This window comes from Typha latifolia, chromosome 1 (assembly GCF_019914945.1).
Source record: "Typha latifolia isolate L0001 chromosome 1, TyphaL0001v2, whole genome shotgun sequence".
In the NCBI taxonomy this organism is placed as follows: domain Eukaryota; kingdom Viridiplantae; phylum Streptophyta; class Magnoliopsida; order Poales; family Typhaceae; genus Typha; species Typha latifolia.
In genome coordinates, this window is record NC_133086.1 from 15,848,886 (window position 1) to 15,871,482 (window position 22,597).

General features: G+C 37.4%; 1 protein-coding gene across 1 annotated transcript; it reads right to left on the reverse strand.

Moving 5' to 3' along the window:
• Positions 1-3,610: 3,610 nt before the first annotated feature.
• Positions 3,611-6,251, reverse strand: LOC140781778 (probable WRKY transcription factor 31). The gene is made up of 6 exons (XM_073127984.1): positions 5,819-6,251; positions 5,613-5,711; positions 5,350-5,511; positions 4,907-5,242; positions 4,672-4,785; positions 3,611-4,567 (listed from the first exon to the last, which is right to left on the reverse strand). Exons 1-6 carry the CDS (start codon positions 6,077-6,079, stop codon positions 3,893-3,895), a joined length of 1,647 nt encoding a protein of 548 aa, XP_072984085.1. The 5' UTR covers positions 6,080-6,251; the 3' UTR covers positions 3,611-3,892.
• Between the last annotated feature and the right edge of the window lie 16,346 nt (positions 6,252-22,597).

Here is a 22,597-nt window from a genome sequence, read left to right on the forward strand (position 1 = left end):
AATTAGAACCTGATTGGGTTGGAGTACTTTAAATAGCGAGGAGAGAGACGGAGATGGAGACGGAGATGGACGCGTGGAGCTGATACTGCGGCGGCGACGACGCGCCGGCCATGGACTAGTCCAACGAAGCCTGCATCTTGCCGCTTACTGCGCTTTCGAGGATCAAGACTAGATATCCACGGATACGTATCGATAACTGAATTGAGCTATCCTCTTGGCGATCGAGTACTTGTACCCGAAGAAAAGTACTAGTCTCCCGACAAATGCTCAGACTCCTGTAAGGATTTCCTAATCGGCGAACTAACACCCTCTATTTACGTCGCCACTGCCCCCAACTTCTTATCCTCTTTTTGCTCTGCTAGGGTTTTCCTCGCCTCGCCTCGCCTCCCCTCCACTCCTCCCTCTCCTCTTCCTCCATTGTTCTCTCTTTCTTTCACTCTCTCGTCTAGTTTTTTTTTTTGTTTTGAAAAGAATATATAAAAGATTTAAGAGGATTTCGCTCTGAGTCTCATTTTATTCTCAAATTCAATCTTACACTTTAATCTTGTTTAAAAGTAGCTTGAGATTAATTTCCTATTAAGGATGAAGAGTATTCTTACGCCCTGAGGATGGATTTTTTGGACCCTCGTGCTTTTCTCACTTCAATCTTGCTCTCGTGTAAGTTGAGATTGACGTTATATTAAGGATGAAAAAAGATTCTTAAGCATTGAGGATGAGTTTGGATTATTTTGACCTTTGCTCTTACAAAGAATCATTTTTTGTTGCCTCTGTGAGCTTCGTTCATTGGCCGCCCATCGCTGCTCTCTCTCTCTCTCTTTCTCTCTTTTGTGCTTTAAATTTTAATACTCTCGTTTTTAGATTTCGTTGATGACGTGGCGCCTTAGGCTGGTGATCCACAGTGAACCCTCTTGTTCTTTCATCTTATTGGAGGTTCCAATCTCCTTAGCCAATAAGTGTGAAAGATTTTATATTTTAAACATCAATTTGGCTTAGCGGAATTAGACTTATGATCTCTGTTTTGATGTCATTTTAATTCACAAATTATGCTAAAACTTTAAGATATTAGAGAATATGGTCTTTATATTTTATATTCTAACATTATGCACCTAAACGAGAGAGTTGGTAGGCAAGGGATGCTTTTCTTTTGTTCTATATTTTAGGTGTAATTTTAGTCGCTTCGGGTTCGGTTGAAAGTGGTGACTAATGCTTTGGAAGCAAGATTTATTTAAGAGAAGCTCAATTAAAAGGGTTTCTCTTGAAAAGTTGCGTGTTCATCTTAGTAGAGATTGTGACATCCCTCTACTTATGTCTTATATTCTTAATAGCGATTTTGATTTTTCTTTATGCTCATGAATATAGCCACATTATGGGTGAATCATGATTCACACATATTATTATGGTTCCATTTGTCTCGTGCATTTAGCTTTCTTCATATTTGTATATATTTGGGTGTAAATATTGCTTAGCTCGGTTGATAGTTTGATAATATGGTTAAATTAAAGAAGCTGCTCGGTAGCGTGATGGCTTGGAGTAGGTCTTGACAGCATTTAATTTAATTCAGAGTAATATCTCGACAATGCACATGGTTTAAAATCTAAAGTAGGCAGCTTATTATATTAGTTAAAATTTAGTGCGACTTGAGTGCGTCCATATTGAGGGATAGTTAGTCATTTGTCAAATTCATATCTAGCTTTCGGCCCTTGAATGGTTAAATGAAAAAAATGGTTTTCAACTCCTATCCTAGTAGCTTAGATAGGGTTCATCTTATGAGAAACCTCAATTGCTCAAAAAACCCATGAGCTAGGCTTAGACAAGATCATTAGGCTTGACCCGCCCAAATCCGGCCCGAACCCGTCCAATTTTAACCGGGCTAAGCTAGGCCTGTGTTCGATTTAGGCCTGGCCTGACCCGAGCCCGAGATGGTAATGAGTGACATGGGCTAATCCTTTGCCTGCCCAACTCAGCCCGAAAGCCCGATCCACCACTCTCATCTATAGCCAACTCATATTCCTATAATTTTTTTAGTCCCATATTGGATATTTAGTAAACTATATATCAATATATAAGTACGTTCCTACGAAAGATAACTAAAATATCTTCATATAAGTCTATTAAACTCGATTTAATAAAATATAATATTTTTTATATTTGATCAATTATGTTAGAGCTATTTTACCTAACCCAAGCCCAATAACTAATGGGTAAATGGGCGGTAACGAGTTAGAATATTCTAGCCCGGTCTAAACCCGGCCCTGCCCAAGTGATTGGTAGGTCAAATCGTGAACAAATATTTAAGCCTGTTTAGCCTGAAAAGCTCAGTCCGAACTCGCCTTGGGCCCAGCTAATTGTAATGGAACAGCCCAAATTGAAACTCGGAAAAGAAGACAGGGGCCAAAAATGGAAGAGGAGGAGAGTAGAAAACGAAGTGAACTAAGAGGCACGGACGAGAGTAACAAACATCAATTGCAGCAATCGTCATGCTACACTGTAAATCTGAACATTATATAGTGGGGTTTGCTCCAAAGGCATGCATCAATCAGTCAAACATAAGCAAGATTTTCAAACTAAAAGAGAACCAATAATGGTCTATCCTGTAAGTTTGACTCGATTGTTGAAAATAGCCTTTTGGGTTAGGCTTAGATACCACATCTACTAATTAACCATAGGGTCTTTTACTGGATAAAGGTTAAAAAAAGAAAAGAAGAAGAAGAAGAAGAAGATAGATTTGCTATGTAAACAACGAAACAATATTGAGTGTGAACCGTAATATGATTAAAATAATTATGAGAGGTAATCTTTGATGCTGTCCGTTCATATATATATATATATATATATATATATATATATGTATATATATCCCTCTATTTATCACGGGTTATCCTTAATATTTGACCGGTCAAAAAAATAGACTGGGGAACCTTACGGTGTGAACAGTGATATGAATAAAATTAAGGGTGTGAACCAACATTTCACAATAGAAAAAACAAGCAGGAGATGCTACAAGTTGTATGATCTAGTTAGTTATCATCTCCCCTTTGGAGTAGTTGCAGTCCTCCCTTGTGTCATGCCATTCGCCAACCATTATTATTATTATTATTATTATTATTATTATTAGTTTCATCATCAACATTATCTTTACAATATTCAATAGTAGGCCACACAAAGGACCAAATAAAGGAAGACCACGTAAATATATTCTAGTTGGCAAAAATGAAGTCGTCGTGATCTCCAGTTCCAAAACTCTATCCTCGTTTCCATTAATTTCAACGCCCACTTGCGTCAAAACGCGAATCTTCCTTCGTAGCCCATTCTTAGCTAAGTTAACGGACATAAATATATATACTAATCTCGATACCAACGGATCTGCTACTCCACCAGCACACCGGTGGCTTCTAAGTCAAAAGATGACCAATCGACACGTAGCCCCTTTTTGAGACCCCAACATGCAGTCCGTATGACTAAACCCATTTCCGTGTCAAACTAGTCTTCACGTTGTTAACGTGCATGGGAGCTTTCCTTGACTCGCTCCATAACATTTTGAGATTTCTATGGGAAGGAACAAAGATATATATATACATATATATATATAATAGGAATAGAAGAATAACAATACTGAAACTTTGGACATCTTCGTTTATATTGTCTTTATACACAAGGCAAATTAAAAACAACATCAAAAGAAGATAGAAGAAAGTATGCAGTTTTGTCTTTTACCCATCTCCCCAAATTAACATATTCTGCAAGATATGTATCCTATATGATAATATTCAACATGATAAACTTTTCTCCACAAAGAAAAATGAATTATGATGAAACAAAAAAAATCAAGGAAAAAATAAATAATAACAGCTTCCATCTGTGGATGGCCAAAAAATCGGAACAAGCCCAATAGCTAGCTGCTGTTGTCATGGGTAGTAGTTTTGTTAGAACTACTACTATTATTGTTGTTGTTGTTGTTGTTATTGTTGCTTGTTTGATGAGTGCCACTGATGATCGAAGTAATTGCAGCTGCTATCGCAGCCGTGAAATTGGGGTCAGCTGTTATCGCTGCGGTGGCGGCGCTTATATCAGCTAGAGAGGGTTGTGCAGCCGACGGTGGCTTTGGGTGCGAGAACTGTGCGCCGTCCAAATCCGACGACATCTGAAGGCCGGAGAATTTTGTTTGGTTGTACAAAGCCTGACTTAAAATCTGCGGTAGGGACGCCGCCGCCTGAGGTGGTGCTGCAAAAGCCGGAGCACCACCGGAGAATGGGAGTTGGAATTGGGCCGGCGGCCGTTGCAACTGAAGTGGGTTGAAGGAGGAGGAGTTGGTGAGATCCAAGGTGACGGTAGGAAAAGGTGCCGACGCCGATATCGTCGCCATGCTTGACGTGGAAGGAAGGACTGTCCTGGTTAAAAAGTTGGAGTTCATCAGACCGTCGGTGCTCGACATGGACCCGGAAAGGAGCATCGATGCCGCAGCTGAAGTGGTTGATGCCATCGCCATGGCCGCTGGTGGGAGAGGGTGGTTGTGAGTACCCTCGTATGTAGTTATCAAGATTGAGCGGTCTTCAGCGCACCTTTGGACCTAAGTTCATGATGCAAATTAAGGGATTAATTAGTTGAATTCTTCGATGACTATAAGATCGATAAAACTATAATGGTTAGTTTAAAGAAGTAGAGGAGCATTACTTGCTTGCGGACTGGGCATCCGGTTGCCATCGTACATCGGTAGTAAGCGCGAGGGCAAGGATTTCCTTTCGCCATCTTCTGACCATACTTCCTCCATTGACATCCATCAGTGATCTGCATGTGATCAGACAATTAAATACTTTGAGATCAAAACTAATTATGATAATTATGTAACAACTGACGATAAATTAAGAGTTCGACGCATGTGATGCATGATGCTTTAGCATCATCATACCATTGGTGCTTCGGATCTTGCTCGAACTGACACACGAGCTTTCCTCATGGTGGCCTCTTGGGCTTGCTCTGGACTCTTGGAAGGCACTAACTTGGGTATCTTGTTAGGAATCCAGTCATGGGAAGGTAGGATCGGACTATCTTCTCTGCTAGACCTATCAAATGAGACTATCTCCTTGTTGGTCGGCGACGAGCGATGCCCGCTGCCGGCTTCTGTCGAAGAATTCGACGGCTCATCGTTCGCATCAGCCGCAGTGAGACCGAGACCGAGGTCCATGAATTGCCTCGGCATGATGTGCTCGGGCTTCTTGACGTCCGTGATCTTATCTTCCATAGCCTGAAACATGATATAGATCTATAAATAAGAATATATGTTTATATTGATTTAATTTGAGTAACACGCAAAAGAAAAGAAAAAATCTAATTAGAGATGTTAATTACTACCTCATGGTCAGGTTGGTTTCCGTTCCTTTGTTTCCGCTGCTGCATCAGAGTGACGAAATGCATCTGGAGGGCATTGAAGTTTGTAGTCACTTGGTTCAGCATCCCCCTCAGCCTCTTGTTCTCTTCATTCATCCGGCCGAGCTCAGCCTGCAACGCCGTCAGCTGAATCGCCACAAACCGATTTAGTCCATAAACGCAATCTCATGAGTTTTTCTTTTTCTTTTTTGAAAAAAAAACTAGAGATTAACTCCAAATCCAATTACCTCAGTCTTGCCTTCTCTGTTATTATCGTCAGGTGACACGCCGTCGTCCACCGTCGACTGGTCGCTCCTTGTGTTGCCAGTCAGGAGCTGCAGGCCAGTCTGCAAAACAAATAAAAAATCGATCAAATTCAATTATCTTATATCGATTGAAAAGAAGAGAAAATTAGATAATTGCATAGGAAATAAATTGGATTCCTACTACTAACATTGATGGTGAGATCTTCCTTCTTGATACTTAAACTAGGGACCTTGAGATCGGTATCGGGCTCGTCGACACGAATACCAGTATTACTCTTCTTCTTGTCATCGGAGAAGAAGTCCATCTCGACGGAATCCATGACAGATCTACGCTTGAGACCGCCAAAATCACTGGATTTGAATAACAAAGGCTTTCTCGCCAAGAACCCAAGCGAGTTTGAAGAGTCGAACGTGAGCCCACCTCGAGAATCAAAACTACCTTTTTCCATAAATCGACCAAGACTCTTATCGGGACGAGAGGAACGGAGTATTAATCAAGAAAGGAAGAGAGAGGGAGAGAGGTAGAGAGAGAGAGAGAGAGAGAGAGAGAGAGAGAGAGAGAGAGAGAGAGAGAGGAGAAAGAAATTTGAAGTCTTTTACCGGTGGGATGGGATGGGCATTAAAAAGAGTATCGGCGACTTGGATGGAGTGACATCAGACGCTGCGTCAGTGGGGACGGTTGGTGGGATCCCGATGGCTAACCCGTAAGAGTACTAATTTTGTGACGACCTGATCGAAAATTTTAGCGAGCTCTCGTCGGGTCAACTCTTATTTGGGCGTGAGCCAGGAACGGAATAAATCCAACCCTTCCCCAGAATTACTTGTTAATCTTATCGTGCAGGGTAAAGAATTGTCAAAGTCTAGATAAATTATTCTATTTCTCCTCTCTATCGAGAATAGATGCGATCTCTCAGAGAGAGAGAGAGAGAGAGAGAGAGAGAGAGAGAGAGAGAGAGTCAAGTTGAAAGGGACTAATTCAACGAATCCAGCGCCTCCGATTGGGCAGGCGCATACCACGTTGGAGAACTCGTCAACAGCTTTGACTCGGACCCCTTTCTGATCTCGAGCAGAGGGAGGTGACGGGACCGTGAGGGGGCACGACAGGTGGCGCGGGGCCCACAGTTGGCGGGCAGTCCCCCCACGTGGAGCGGCGTTTAGATTGGCCGACGGGGAGGGGGAGGTGGGTTTGTTTCTGGGGCTTTTGACCGGGCGTAAACGGATTACGAGCATCCAATGGGGATCAGTTAAATTATTCCTTTTTCGTACGTATCTGGCGGTTGTGCTGTTGCTGCTGTGCGTGTGCCTAGAAGCAAGTGAGATATGCTACGTTGGGTAGGTTTGGATTGGGTTGGATTGGATCGGGTCCAATAGTGAGTATTTGAACAATCCACTATATTCATCAAATATTGTTTTAAACTTACCGTGTAGGTGACTTCTACGCCATATGAACATATGAACATATGTAAGCACACTTGCACTGCTCACCCATTCAGTAATTTCTATACATTTATTTTTTTGCTTATATATATATATATACTTTTAGAGAAAGAGAAAGTGATTTATATTAAATAAATTTATGTTACGAACTAGATATGGAGCGATATGATTGCAAAATAATTATAAAAATTTAAATAGAGATAGCCTCTAAAGTTAAGGTCCTAATGGATCTAGTTTTATGAGAATTTGACTTTTAGATGAAAAGATATTAATAAGATAGCATAGTAGGGTAAAATACAATAAAACAGTAAATATCTAATGTTACGGCGATCGTTAGAGGGTGCTAGGCGCTATAAGGTAGGGTGGCTATTGGTGGAGGAAGATAGCAAAGGTTTAGAAGATCGGAATGCTTCTACAGTTATAATCTACTCCTAAAAAGATAAAAATGATCTAATGGCTATGGTAAAAGAAAAGACGAAAATACTAATTTAGCTAAATTTAAATTCATTCCATAATGATTATTAACATATTTTTGCTATTTATAGGAGTAAAAATCCCTAGCGTATCAGATCCACAATACACATGTGTATTATCCGATTTATTTAAAATTTAAAATAATAAGATAAAAATAACTAACTAACTTGATTTGACTTGATTTGACTCGACTTAAATTATGTGCTCAGACCGTAACAAATTAATAACTTGGACAGTGTTTTTTTTGTATACCTGTATAAATTATTTTATATGGCATTCATATTTATTAAAAGCATCTTAGTTTGGAACTAATTTTCTCAAGTACTGGCGAGTGACTTAAAATAGTCAAAAACTCGCAAGGTGTTTTGGAGTTTGGTTGGAATGGAGATTATTTCAGACGCTGTCAGTATTTTTAGAACTTGCATTAGAGAAGTAACAGAATCACTATAACTCACAGAGTTTGTAAGGGAAATTACACTAACACATTTTGCCCAAGATAATGATTTAGATGTCATGGATCTTAAATGTTGCATATCAGTGCGTTGACCCTCTAATTTGTATACCTTATGAATAGTCCGTCAGCAAAGAGAAGGATAAAAAAGGAATAAATAAATATTAGAATATCAAATATAAAAATTATTATTTTTTAATATCTAAAGTTTTTAGATTAATTAGTGTATTAACATAGGTCATAGATTCAAATTCTATCCTACTCATAATTTGCTTGAAAATATAAAACTTTACATATGTAAATTAGATCCACTTCTCCGAAGTGGTTCGCTAATAAAAAGAAATTATGTAAATAACAAAGGGTTTAAATACTAAACACTAACCTAATCTTGTTGAGATAATATTCACTCCAATCAGATCAATTAAAAAAATCTTGAAAATTAACTCAAAGCCTTACGTTTTCTTATATGGGATTAAGCTCTCTTATATGATACTTAATCACACTTTACTATGATGTTAATCTAGTCTTACATTGGGTGATTTAAAATGCTAAAGGAGGGGTCTCTACCAGTTAAAAAACAGAAAGAAAGAAAGAAAGAAAGAAGAGATGGTTTTAATTTTACAAAATCGGCAAGTCTAAGGCGTCCATTTTTTTTTTTCTATTTTTTTTTCCAACCATATATAAAAATAATTAAACAGAAGTAAATGAAGAAAATAAAAGAGAGGATTTTTTTTATTCAAATAAAATCTCCACACTCGATACCAAATTAAACTGATCATTAATTAAATTGGCCAGGTGACCGACTTTAGCTTAGACCACCTGTAGTCAAACAAGAGTTAGGAAACGGTATCAAATTATATCATTTTCTACTCCGATGCATTTTTAATCGATCATTGTTCCTCTAACTAAAATCCTGTGGCTTTAATTAATACTCTGAGACAAAAATTTTATTTTTTATTTACTTTTTGAGAGAAGTGGGGAAGAACGCCAGTCAGGATCATACACATATATATATGTATATATAGTTTTCTATAGACGACTTCAGAGATAATACATGTAGACATACTTTATTGAACATTTGTTTGGTAGTGAGTATTGTTTAGTACGTTTCTAGAAGCAAGTACTTGTAAGGATAGTTATTAGAATCAGACATACTAGATATTAACCCAGTTAAACATCAGCTCATTGGATTATTTGTTCAATTAACCAGTGGTTCATCCAATCATATCACTAATTTTTTTTAAAAGAATATTTTAAAAAGCATCTATAAAGCAGTATAATCGTATTTCTTCTATTACCTAGCCATTTTTAACTAGCCTTTATATTTAACAAATCAACATTTAAAACTTATGGCTTTGTATATCGTAGCTAGCAACATATTAACCAATTCATGAATGGTAACACAAAAATATGTTAGCTAAGTATTTTCGGTGCATAAATACAATTTATTAGCAAGATACATAAAATTAGATAGAACAATAGAAGTCAATCCATTTATAAATTAATAATCACAAAGTTCTAAAACACATAGATATACTACTAACTCAATAATTTCAAAATTTTAGGATTAAAGTACCTTAAGATAAAGAATAGGATAATTAAAAATTATAGATAATTTAGATAATTTTTAAAAATAAGAGATGCGTTCGCCAAAAATCGATCAGGTTCAAGAGATACCGATTCAACTGTCGAGTTGGCTGATTTTCACTAGGAGTGGGGAGGATCAACGGGAGTCGTGAGGAGCCGAGCCTGGCACCGCCACCTCAGCCCTCGTCCTCGCCCCTCGAGATCTACACGTGCAGTCGCTAGTGCTGTCGAGGGTGAGGTGGGGAGAGGAAGGTGGTGGTCGGCTTAGGGAGGATTGAAAATGATAAGAAAAATTAATTATATTAATTTAATTAAAGAGTCAAAAAGTAAAGTCATACTTAAATCTCTATTAATTTGATTGAAATACACAAGGAGGGCATCTAGGTTATTTCAGAGTTAATTATGTTTGATATGATTACCATGTAACTTGACTCGCCCAAATTTTCTCATGACACACTAATAAAAGGGTGACATTAAAATTTCTCTAAAGTTTATGAGGGATATTATAACCTAAAATTAAACCAATTTGGTGGTCGGTTAACTGGTTCATTAGTGTGACCACCTAGTTCGAAGGTGATATTTCGTTAAACTATTAAATTTTTTGTAATTGTATATTATCAGTTTAGAGAAGACTTTTAACTTTCATAATGTGAAGGTGAGAAATATTGATTTAAGAAAGTCACAAGACTATAAGATTTTCACAAAAAATTATTCTATATAATTGCATTTAGGTCTTTTTACTAAAATTAATGTTTATAAGAAAGGCAAATGAAAGACAATGACCTACCGAATCTTGCCCCTAGCAGGCTGAATATGGGTGAATGCCTCCCCTAGTTAGTGAAGACCTTGTTTGCTTTGAATTTAGGGATCCTCTCTGAATTGTCAACGACTACTAAACTAGTTTAGCAATTAAATATATTTTTTAATTTTTTTTATATCTAATTAAATTTACTCTTAAAAAAATTAAGACTAATAAATAAAATTAACTAATTAAGTTTGAGATTTAGTCTCAAATCAAACAAGGTTGAATGAATTGCCAGAGGCATCAATCAACTCCTTGAGTTGCTCCCTGAGCTCTAGTAGTTCATGGGGATGGGGTAGCTCTCCTTTACTTCATCTATGGTTCTTTGGAGCCATCCATTAGGCAAGAGCTTGCATCTAGAGATCTTTCCCTTGCCAGTTGGTTTAGATTTAGTAATTGATAAGTTAGCACTACTCACTTATTAATATTTTTCTACAATTTTATGCAATTAACCGTGAGCATGTGTGTTAACCTCAATAAACTAGCAAGCCATAGAAAATATGAGCAAATTATAGTTTACTCCGCTATAGTTTAGCCCATTTTTAATTACACCACTTTACTTTAAACTTAATTACCTTATCTGAATTTGGGAAATAGCTAAAATTTTCATTTCAAAACCAAATATTCACTACATCCTCGTGTATAGTTTAAGTGCTTAAGTTTAAAAATATATATGATCAGATTAAAATTAGGCGTAGGCCTAATCATAGCAATGTAAATAATAATTAACCACAGATACATACGTATACTATACTCAATTGACATTAAGCAAGAAAAATAATAAACGAAAAAGTTTGACGGTGGATGGTGGTTCATGAGGGCCAATTCGATCACTTTGAGTTGACCAATTTCCCAACAACCCTAATGTGATAATTTAGTCGAGAGAGATGATAGGATTAAACTTGTAGTTGCGCACGTTGTACGGTTGGAAAATGGGAGCACAACCGTTTGAAAGTTTACTCCCAATTGGTGGATCTGGTCATCAAGTAGTCAGTCATCTGAATGAATCTGAGAGTGAGACCTCTTTCCCCGCCGCAATTATCTAAAGAACTTAATCTTCTAATTCACGTAGGAGATGACTTAGATGCTTAATCTTCTATATTATTTTATGTCACGTATTAAGAAAAGAACACGGTATTACTCAGAGATGCCGTAAGATATAAAATAATTTAGATTAAACTCTCTCTCTCTCTCTCCTCTTTGGTTATAAGGCAATAGAATCTCCATTCAGGATGCGGAGGAGCTTGAAGAATAATGAGAAAATTTTATTTGACCTTGGGTCATGATTTAAACTCTTTCAACAGTATCAAATAAAGAATTAAAATATTTTGTCAAGATAACTCTAAGAACATTATAATAGCACATAGATCAAATTTTGTTTAACTCGAGACTAATTTCGATAATAATTAATTAGAATAAAAGAGGTTGATTTGGATATTCAAATAGAAATGTTCCCAAATAGTTTACAAGCAATCTTTCGACAAGATTATTGCATGTAGTCAGTCTACCAGGGCGTTGAGAATTCATTCAAGCTCCAGGCAGCTGAATTCATTATCTATTATAATATCTCTAAACACGCTACATTCAAATTTGAACTTATAACCTCTTACTATTTAGTATGACCTCCTATCAATTATACTAATTAAGATTGGCGCCTAACAGGCCGAAATTTTCATAGAAAAAGTATGATATAGATGATTAATCTATCGTGCAATTAGTTGTTAAGCTCTAGGTAGAATTGGATTCCATTTTGTATATTTATTAATCGCTAGGATGAAGACAAGTTGCATGCTGTCTATTACTCGTTCGTTGGTTCATGCACCACAAGGAACAACTTGATAGAAATTAATTTCCATCCTTTTTGTAGCAAAGAACCCTAATCTAACGTTATTGGGAGATGTGTGAACGTACTCTCTTTTAACACTAGACGTCTTAATCAAGTACGTACCCCTCCATTAAATCTTCTGCACGTCTTCCTAGCCAGCTTGGCTGATTTATTGGACCAGTAAGTGAAAGCCGACGTAATTTTGAAACGCATAGACTAGGAAAAATAGAAAAGAGATCAATATCTATATAAATAAGCCATGATCTCGTAGACCATTCCTTTTGTCTTCTGCAAACAAGTACCTATCTATCTGTTTCTTTGACAAAAGAACAAGGAGATCAATTAAAACTACGTACGTAATGAAGAAGAGAAGTTGGAACAGGAGAAGACTAGAATGAGGAAAAGTATAGGAAACTTCAAAGAAGATTTGGTAGGCGAGGGTACAGCAATGAAAGGGTGGAATATGACATCTTCATCCAGAGAAAGTTCTTGAGGCTAGCTACTGCTTATACGTAAGAGGATAATTAGTACACGAGAAGATCGATGATGGGTTATCCCCATAAAATATCCTAGCTTGATTCAGTTCTAATTTATCTCTAATTTTCTGTGGTTGAGACCAATATTGTTCATCACGATAAGTAAATGGCTAAAGGGCCGAGAGATTATCACTACTTTTATTAAATCAGACTATATTTCTTTGGGGATAATTAATTCTTTCACATCCCTCGTAATGGATAGCTAACAATTGTGACTTGGTGTGAACCAAATGTGGTTAAGTATTTATGTTTGAAATACATGTGAATGAGTTAAAATGGGGCCATTCACAAGTCATAGATTCGGTATTTACGAGTCTTTGTCATAGACAAATTTGAAATCGCAGTCATCCTCAATATTTGGTGAATTTTGAGGTATCCAAGGCTTCCAAGCAGTACTGCTAATAAAGTTGCGTCTTCGAAATTAAAGCATGCACATGGGGACATGGGTACATAATGAAGCCTATCTATCATACTCTCATCATCGTTGACATTAAGCACCATAACAATGTTTGACCAGATCTATGCAGAATTCATATCTAACTTCGATGTGAATATTTAGCGTCCAAAACTTCTTGTATATTTGGTTGGATAAGTTTGTATAGCATATGAAATTGTAAACAAAGTGATCAACCTCCAAATGTCAAGTCTACATACGTCTGCATTCTCTGACTCTATCTCTGATGAGGATGAGAACAAACAAACTTTGGCCGTTCTACTAAAGATGGAAAAACTTAATTAGACAAAAGAAGATTTGTTTTGTTTGGGTATGATTACTGTTATGTACTTGCATACAAAAACTATTTAAGCAAATCCTAATTCCTAACGTTAATCTTACGGAAGATATTGATTTTAATTTCAGTATACTTTTACTTTGGGGTTTAAGAATGAGAAAGTCATTAAGAAGTAGTTATGTATGCACGTTCTCTTTCCGAAATACATCTCCTTCCTTTATTGAATATAAAAGATAAACATTCAGTAAGGCCTCATTTGGTTTACAGTTAATGGCAAAAAAATCTAGGGTAGCTATCCTCATTTCTTACTTTTAAATACTCAATAGCTACAAGCATGGTCAAACTTTTTAATATAAAGTTTGCATCTAGCAATAATTTTATATGAATGTTTGAATGAAATGAGCTTAAGTTGATCAAGCAAAGTTTGAGCCGAGTTCAAGCCTTTAGCACAGCATGTACAAGTGCTATAATTACACTTGCAGAAATGGTCCCAAAATACAGTTGTAGTCGTTGGCCACATACGTGCAAAATATACAACTAAACCGCCATGCATATCCTTCCCATCATGTTATTTATACATATCGCCTTCATGCGATCTCGCACATTTCCAATATCTTCCCTTGTTTCATGTTCGATCACACGGTATATATGACAGAGTCTAGTAGTTAAATTATCTTCATAGAAGCTAATTAAATCCATCAACGTATAATTACTTCAAGTCTATCCCATTTACCCACTGCTAACCTCTTTGTCGCTCCCATGCATATGTTATAAAGTCCCCTTTGATCTATGTCCTTTCCTTTGTCTGGATGTTTGTTTACCGTGGTTTAAGAAGGCCTAAACCTTGCTGGTTTGTTCATTGGGGTTTGTGCTTGTTTTTTTTTTGCTTTTCTTTTGCTAAAGCTTCAACTAGATTTCCACCACATCACTGGGGAGTTTCATGTTCGATCACACGGTATATATGACAGAGTCTAGTAGTTAAATTATCTTCATAGAAGCTAATTAAAGCCATCATCAACGTATAATTACTTCAAGTCTATCCCGTTTACCCACTGCTAACCTCTTTCTTTATTCACAGACTGCAGCTCTCGTAGCTGTAGGAATCTCCTGGAATCCTGGTACTGAAATTGGCAGTCTATGAAACTATTTGTTTCCAATAAATGGCATGCTGATCTTATGTTTGACGAGATGCTACTATGTTACCGAACATTTATTTCACTTTTGACTTTCCTGGTTAATTTGGTTCCAAACTACTTAGACCGGTCAAAAAGACATTGGCATATATGTTCAATACTGTCAGAAATAAACTTTGCTGCATATCGTTACAAGGAGTGACAATCTGGTCAGATTAGTCTGCTTCAGATTGGATTAAAGTAGTACTAACACAAACATGATCTATTTAATAAATGAGTTAATTTTTTTTAAATACGAACATAACCCGTTTATTAAATGGGTAACAGATACGACCCATTTAATTAATAAATTATAATTTTTATACAACTCGTTTAATCTGACACGACCCGTTTAATAAATATTTTATATTTTTTTATACAGCCCGTTTAACCCATCTATACTTGTTTAACCCATTTATACAACCTATTTAATTAGTTTACATCCATTTAACACAACACCCATTTAACAAAAATATTACACATTTACACAAATCCATTAAATTTATAATATTATGGGAATATTTAGTAAAAATAAATTCAAATTGCTCAGCAACTTCCGACGGGGGAGGCATCGCCGGAGTTGGCGAAGTGGCGGCGGCAGATGCAAGGCTCCAGGAGTTGGCTCCCATGGCGATGAGCTCTGGATATGTTGAGGAAGATGAGGTGGGAGAGGTCAGAGGCGGTTAGTGCGGCCGAAGATGGAGAGGCAATGGCAGGCAGAGACGGGGACGGGTGCATCATAATAGGCGGAGACAAGGAAGGAAGCATCGCAGCAGGCAGAGACAAGAAACGAGGATGGCAGGCTAAGACGGGGAGCAGAGATGCAACGGTAAGTGGAGATGGAGACACGGGAGGCCGTAGGCCGAGACGCGGGAGGCGGCAGGTGTGGCGGTGCTTGAGAGAGACAGGGCAATTTTTTTTTCGTTCAAAAATGCTGAGGTGGTTGGAGAATAGGAAGTGGAGAGATTGAGATTAGAGAGAGAGGGTAAGGTTAGGGTTTATATATAGGGTTGGCGAGTTGACTCGACCCGACCCGTATACTTAAACGGGTCAAATGGGTCAATTTTGTAAATCCAAACATGATTCATTTATTAAACGGGTTAAGCGTATGTTGACCTGACTCGTTTACGACCCGAACCTGATTATATTAAATCCAAACCCGATTAAGAGCCGGATTATTATGTCGGATTATCGGGTTATGTCAAATTTTGCTATCTCTACCTGTTATTGGGATAAAACAAGGGGTTGCCATGGAATATATGTGTGCCTAACTCTTACGGTACATTCTTAATCTTGACTCTAAAATGCAAGTTTCTGACAAAATTAATATAATGGCATAATAAATTAGTTGCTGAAGTTGTTACTGTTTTACATTATAATTAAAGTGCTAAATTTATTAACATTTAATCTATACGAACTCTTTAGTTAAAATCCTTACATTACTATGAAAGTAATCGCGTCAAATCGATATATATCGCTGACATATCCAATGGTTTAGTTAAAAAATAAATCGCCAATCTTACTAGTGCCTTTAACTTCAATATAAGGCGCTAAATAGTTGGCAAGTGTAAACCAATCATGAGCTTCTTTGTTCAATTCCTTTAATCTTTTAATTGCAGCCTCAAAATCTTGTAATGTGTAAGCAGCTCACATGAAATCTTTATATTCCCTTCCCTTAAATAATTTGCTAAAATTGGCACACATATATCTAATACAAAATTTATGCTCCACATTCGGCATTAACAACTCAAAAGTTTGAACAAGGCCCTAGCATACAACATTATTGCAATTGAAACACACAAATCTTCAAATACATGTGTATACCACGTGGGTAAATCCTCCCACGCAGTGTATCATGTGACCTGTTAGTAATATGTTTCCACAAGGCACATAAAAATATAGGTTCTATAAATAATCTCAAGCAATATGAGTCCGGATATAAGTTTCATAGACCACAACACGCCTTCAAAGATACACATCCAAAATACAACTCCAATTATAATACCCTCGTAGGGGCTCAATACAACTAATATAAATAATTCTAAATAAAGTAAAGGCAGTTACTCCTCGCTACCCGCACCTGCTTCTCCTAACTCTGAAATGATGCTACCAAGAGGTGGTGAGCACACAATCCAACGAGTTACAATCTATAACAATGAAATTATAGGTGCATATCCCAATGCATGCCTATAGTTGTTAGCAATAGAATAAGCTTATTTAAATAACTTGTAATGAGTTACTAAATCAATGCAATTGATAAAGAGTACACGTCACTGTCCTGGAATATGCCAACTCCTAATCATATCAAGATAAGTCTACACAAGTATAAAGCTTGATACAATTCCTTAATCATACAAATCTCAATCGTAGCATTTACATGTTATACTTAGAAGTAAAAAGAGTAGTTTTTCTCGTATTCACGCAAGTCAAGGAGGTTTAGTCATTACATGCTCACCAAGGCATTAATCATATTTTATCATAATTCACCGAGCCATTTACCACATAATGTAGATATTCTCAAAAAATCATCCATCACATAACTATCCATCTATCTCATACATCGAGGAAGGATATATACACATCTAGCGATAATGTAATCCAAACATACATGGCGACACTACATGTGACCGATTGTCTATGGCCATCAGACTAAGAATTCCAGTCGTAGGCCCATATCTCACTATCTATAAATCATCACCGCCTCAGTGGGATAGCCACGAGCCCTCAGCTCATCAGTGGACGTCCTAACCCTGCATCGTCGGATGCCGCTAGAGATATATTTTCGCCTCACAATCATATTCTTACTATCATTATAATCTAGTTTTGACTATGAGTATAATTACATGAATGCCACTCAGGCTACCGACCTCAGGTGTAGGTCGCTAATAATATAAGTCATATATGATACACTCTCCCCTTAACCCCGGATTGAGTGAGTAGAGGGCACTGCCTAGTCAGAACCCGACTACTAATGATATGTGGAAGTGGTGCAGTGTCTATGGGTGTATAAGTTATGTCATAGTCATCATAGTCATTACATTTTATATTCACTACAGATATTTACGTAAAAGTTTCTCATATTAGGATATATGTAGATTATAATTATTCTAATAAATACACTAACATTAACATTCTCATAATATCATGATGAGTATACTATCAATAACTACACATGTTAAAATATATCATGGTACATTAGATGCATGTGTTAATACTAACATTCCTATAATATCATGAAAGGTATAATAGCAGCAACTACATTATTCTAGACTTATAAATTCTACTCGCCTGGGGTCTCCATAGTACTCTAATTTCCCCTCAACTAGTCAACTTCTCCGGAATCCCAAAATCCTCCTTGCGTAGTGTTGATCCTAACAATTCATGCAAGTAAGGCCATATGTAAGGTTAGTGAATTAATAGAATTAATTATCTTATTAGATAATTTAGGTTTAGGCATATTACATGATTCAAGAGTTCCCTAGGGTGAGTTCTATGTCATCCTATAATTCACACTATTTAGATGATAAGAATTTATCTTTAAGGGAGTGGTTAGGCTAATTAATCAAGTGAGGATAGGAATGGGGCTATAGCGTCCAAATAACCCCATTAGGCCTAGGCTGGTGCATAGGTCGAGCCCAACCCAATAGGGCAAGGGTGGAATAGCTCATGGGCTGCGGTCTAAACCGCAGCCCACCAAAGGGTGTGGGTGGGGGTTGTTTAACCCCCACCCTCCCTCACCATCTCCTTCCAAGAGAAGGAGACAAATGGGGAGGAAAATGGGCCTAATGTTGTCGGCGCCCACGTCGCCGGCAGCCTGCCCTCGAGCCGGTGGCCCGTGACCTTCACCCGGGGGGGGGGGTGGTGAATCGGAGGGAAAGGAAGGGGAAAGAGGAGGAGGAGGGCTCGGCTCGACGGCGGCGAGGCGTAGCCTAAGCCGCGGTGGAGTCGCCATCTATCCTCCACACCTACGGGGGAGTGAGAGTAGCTCGCCCCATAGTCGGAGTGGCCGATGGGGCAACGAGGCGCGCTCCATGGCCGGCGGCCATGGAGGTCCTTCCTCCCTTCACTAAGGGCCCGAAGCCCATCTAGAGAAATCTCCCCCACACTGGACCTCTCGAACTGACAGCTAGACGCGAAGTTGTCGGCCGCCGAGGACTCCGATGACGACGAGGGGGAGGAGTTGATTTACTGGAATTTAATGGCAGGGTAGGGGCTTACTGAGGGAGTCGCGGCTGGCTTCGTCAGCTTCGGCGTCGGCAACACGAGAGAAGGAGAGGGAGAGAGAGATGGTGGGGTGGAGGGAAATAGAGGAGGGGGCTGGGTGGCGTGCATGGCAGGAGAAGAAGAACAAAGAGAGGAGAAGGACGGGGGTGGCAGGCTAGGACGCACGTTCTTGGCGCGTGCATCGGGTTTTTTTTTTTAAATTTGTAGGGTGCTACAACAATAGTTAGTCAAGCAATTAATATGCATAAGAAATAAATACACAGATAAATATATAATTAAATTATACCTTCTATCCTTTGTCTTCACGCCTCCTAATGACTGAGATTAAAATCTCAAAAAACCAAGTCCAAATATTTTTGCACTCTGCTATTACAATAGTAGCTGTCAATGGGTACATTTGGTTATTTTTCATCTCTTCTAACATCATATTTGATTATTTTTCATCTCTTCCAACAGTATGTATTAGTTAGCCTCCAAAGAATCCTTTTAGACTACATGCATCCAATCAGATTATAGGTCTACAACATTCAAAGAAACCTTTAGTTTGTGAAACATGCATAATAAAAAATCCTTCGGAATTTTGGTGTAGTACTCATAATTGGCCTATCTACATGCAACATAGTTGTACTCCCTGAATACTGTCTTCTAATAACCTCATAATAGTCCTATAATCTAGTGTATTATTGCTTATGGTCACCTTCTAGTTCATCAATAGCTTTTCTTTTAGCTCTATACACTTCCATCTTTGATGCATTAAGCATACAATCTCTTCTAATTTTTCTTTTTATTGAATTTATTTTTCAATCAGGATTATCACCTAAATAGTCTATATACTTTTTCGCCAACCAAATAGAATTAGCTGTCTTGTTACTATAAACTCTTCCACATTTATGTGGTGCTTTGATACTCTTAATATGGAAAGAATTTTGTGCCAGTCAATAGAGAATTATCCATCCTAAACGCACATCCCTTCTTGCATTCAATAGTGATTCTAGAAGATTTACTTTTAATGTATTTGAATTCATATCCTTCTTTAATATGTAACTTTTTCAATAAGTCTCTAAATGAGTGCATTAAGAAATATCATCCCAAGCTTTAGCACATATTTAGTCATATGCTTCTTGTCATGATTAAATTTTGGATAATTAAGTTCATTTAGCTCATCACTACTATCATCACTTTTATTAGTATCAACTCGTGGATGAGAAAATTCACCTCTATCAATTTCAAAATCATTATCACTACCCTTATTATTGTCAATATATTTTTTAGTACTAACACTTTCATCGCCATCTCCATATGAACATATAGACATAACAAAATTATACTCTCTATGGTTAGGTATTTGCATTTGGTCAGATAATTGATTTGCAATATTTTTATTTTCTTTAATAGTACTAGTAAGCATTGGCATATGGTCGGATAATTTGTTATGTCTACTATTTTCTTTAACAGTACTAATATGCATTTCTCTACTTGACTCATTGACTAAGTTCACTATTACTGTATTCTTTGAACCTATCTGTAACTTGTATTTATAATAAAACATACATTAGAATGTATCTATATGCTGACAACAAACTCAATGTGCTTATAAAGTGTATACAAACAAACTCAATGTTTATACAAACAAACAGATTCAATGTGCTTATAAAGTGCAGACCATATATAGATTAGAGGGACCACCAACAAGCTCATTATATTCACTATCTCATTAAGCCCTCGAAAAACCCCAAATTTAGTATGGGAACTAAAAAATTAATATTATAATATACCTCTAGGAAACTCTATGCCTTATAAAATTAGAAATTTTAAGTGGGCAAACCTTCCAAACTCTCTGATCTGCTCGATCTTCTCTGATATTTGACATTCTGTGTCTTCTCCGATGCTTGAGTACCTTAACATCCTTGAAAAGGAAGAGTTCAAGGGAAGTTCTGTCTGGAGATGGGAGTGGCGGATTAAAGAGAAAGAAGAGGGAAAGAAGACAAAAAGATGGGATGAGAAGGGAAGAAGATGAGTTTCTCTCGTTCTCTCTTCTCTCAACCGGCAATGTTGATGGCATTGGGTGTGGTGCAACCGTGTGAAGTAGCGTAGTCCAATTGGTGATAAGTAAGTATAGATAGGTAATTTTATACTTTTTAGCTAATAAACCTTAATATTTTTCCCCAACTAAAGGGATAGAAAAATAATTTTAGGATTCTATTAATGACGTCTAAGGGGTTGTAGCGTTTCAAAAATCTAGGAGGGTATTTATACGCTTTTATAGTACAAATGGACAAAGTGATTTATGGTCAAAGTATAGAGGGTGAAATGTAATTAAGCCTATAATTTAAGTTTGCGATAACCGAAATAAAAATTAGTATTATTATTTTTTTTTCCGAGGATAATAGTCTAAGTTTATATAGTTATCGTTTGAAGACTAAAACTAAAATATGGGATTAATAATCTTAAGGATATATTATCCCTTTAGGGTAACCTAAGGATCGACAAGAGCTAAGGATTGTAGAGGTCATTCCATTCATTCACTCATATGAAAACAAAAATAGAGAGGTCATTCAATCTGAATTGTCGAGATTGTCAAGATTCATTTACGTTGAGGAGGAGTGCATTGGCTAGTGGAATGAATATAATCAAACGTGCTGCATCCAACAGCATCGAAACTCTCACACAACGGAGTAGGAATGACAATAGGAAGGTCCAAGACGATGCATTCACATCTAGGAAGGCTTCAACGCTCAACTTCACTGCCGCGCTGTTCCCTCCTCCCACGTCCACTATGACTTCAGCCCCCGGAACACCTCCCGATGCTCCAAGGTCATGCTCTTCACTACCTGCTTCACTAATCCTGCCATGGCCTCATTAGATGTGGCATGGACACTCTAGTTCTTGATTAATATGTTCCAAATTGCCTTCTGGTCGTTCGCTGTCTCGCAAGAAGTCGAGCCAATAGTCTTAAACTACATACTTATATAATGCCATGAATCAACAACATTGACATCCAACCCTAGCACAAATGTGCGCATGTTCAAGCCATTGGTGAGAAGGAGACGCGAGAAAGGCGTCAGGTGGTAGATGCCATCAATTTTTTGCACCGAAGGTTCCATTGCTTGTTAGAAGGAGCAATAGGCGATGGAGCATCGGGTCCTACATGTGTGTGGGGGTGGGCAAGCCCATGGATGTGATCGGCAATGTCGAGCCCGACATCGCACTTAAGAGTTGAGGAGATTGATTGAGAGAAAACATGATTTTGGATGAGCGTTTGGGCTTGTACGAACTCAACATAGCTCTTATCACTATGGAGGTCCATGTTATTCGGACTAGTACTCAGGTATAAATTTTTCCACATGACCTGCTATTTAAGAAAGAGAGATTATAAGGATAAGCAATAAGAAAATGCTTAAATTCTATGTTACTAATCGGTTAGTTAGCTCATTTATAAATTGTCTGTTATACCCCTTAATTTATTATTAAATAAAAAGAATTTTATGAATCACACCCTATATTTTATTTATTTTATAATTCACACATCATTTTAAAGAATTTTGTAACTCGGCCCTCTTTTTTTCTTATAATTTTTTATTTAACACCTTGGATTAACTTAAACAGGATATTAAATAATTTATAGAATATTTGGATTATCCTTGTCTTTTTTATCCTCTCATCTTTCCCATCATCCTCACTGTCTTATCATGCTCAAGTGAGAGATTTTGATTGTCAAATCAAAGTCG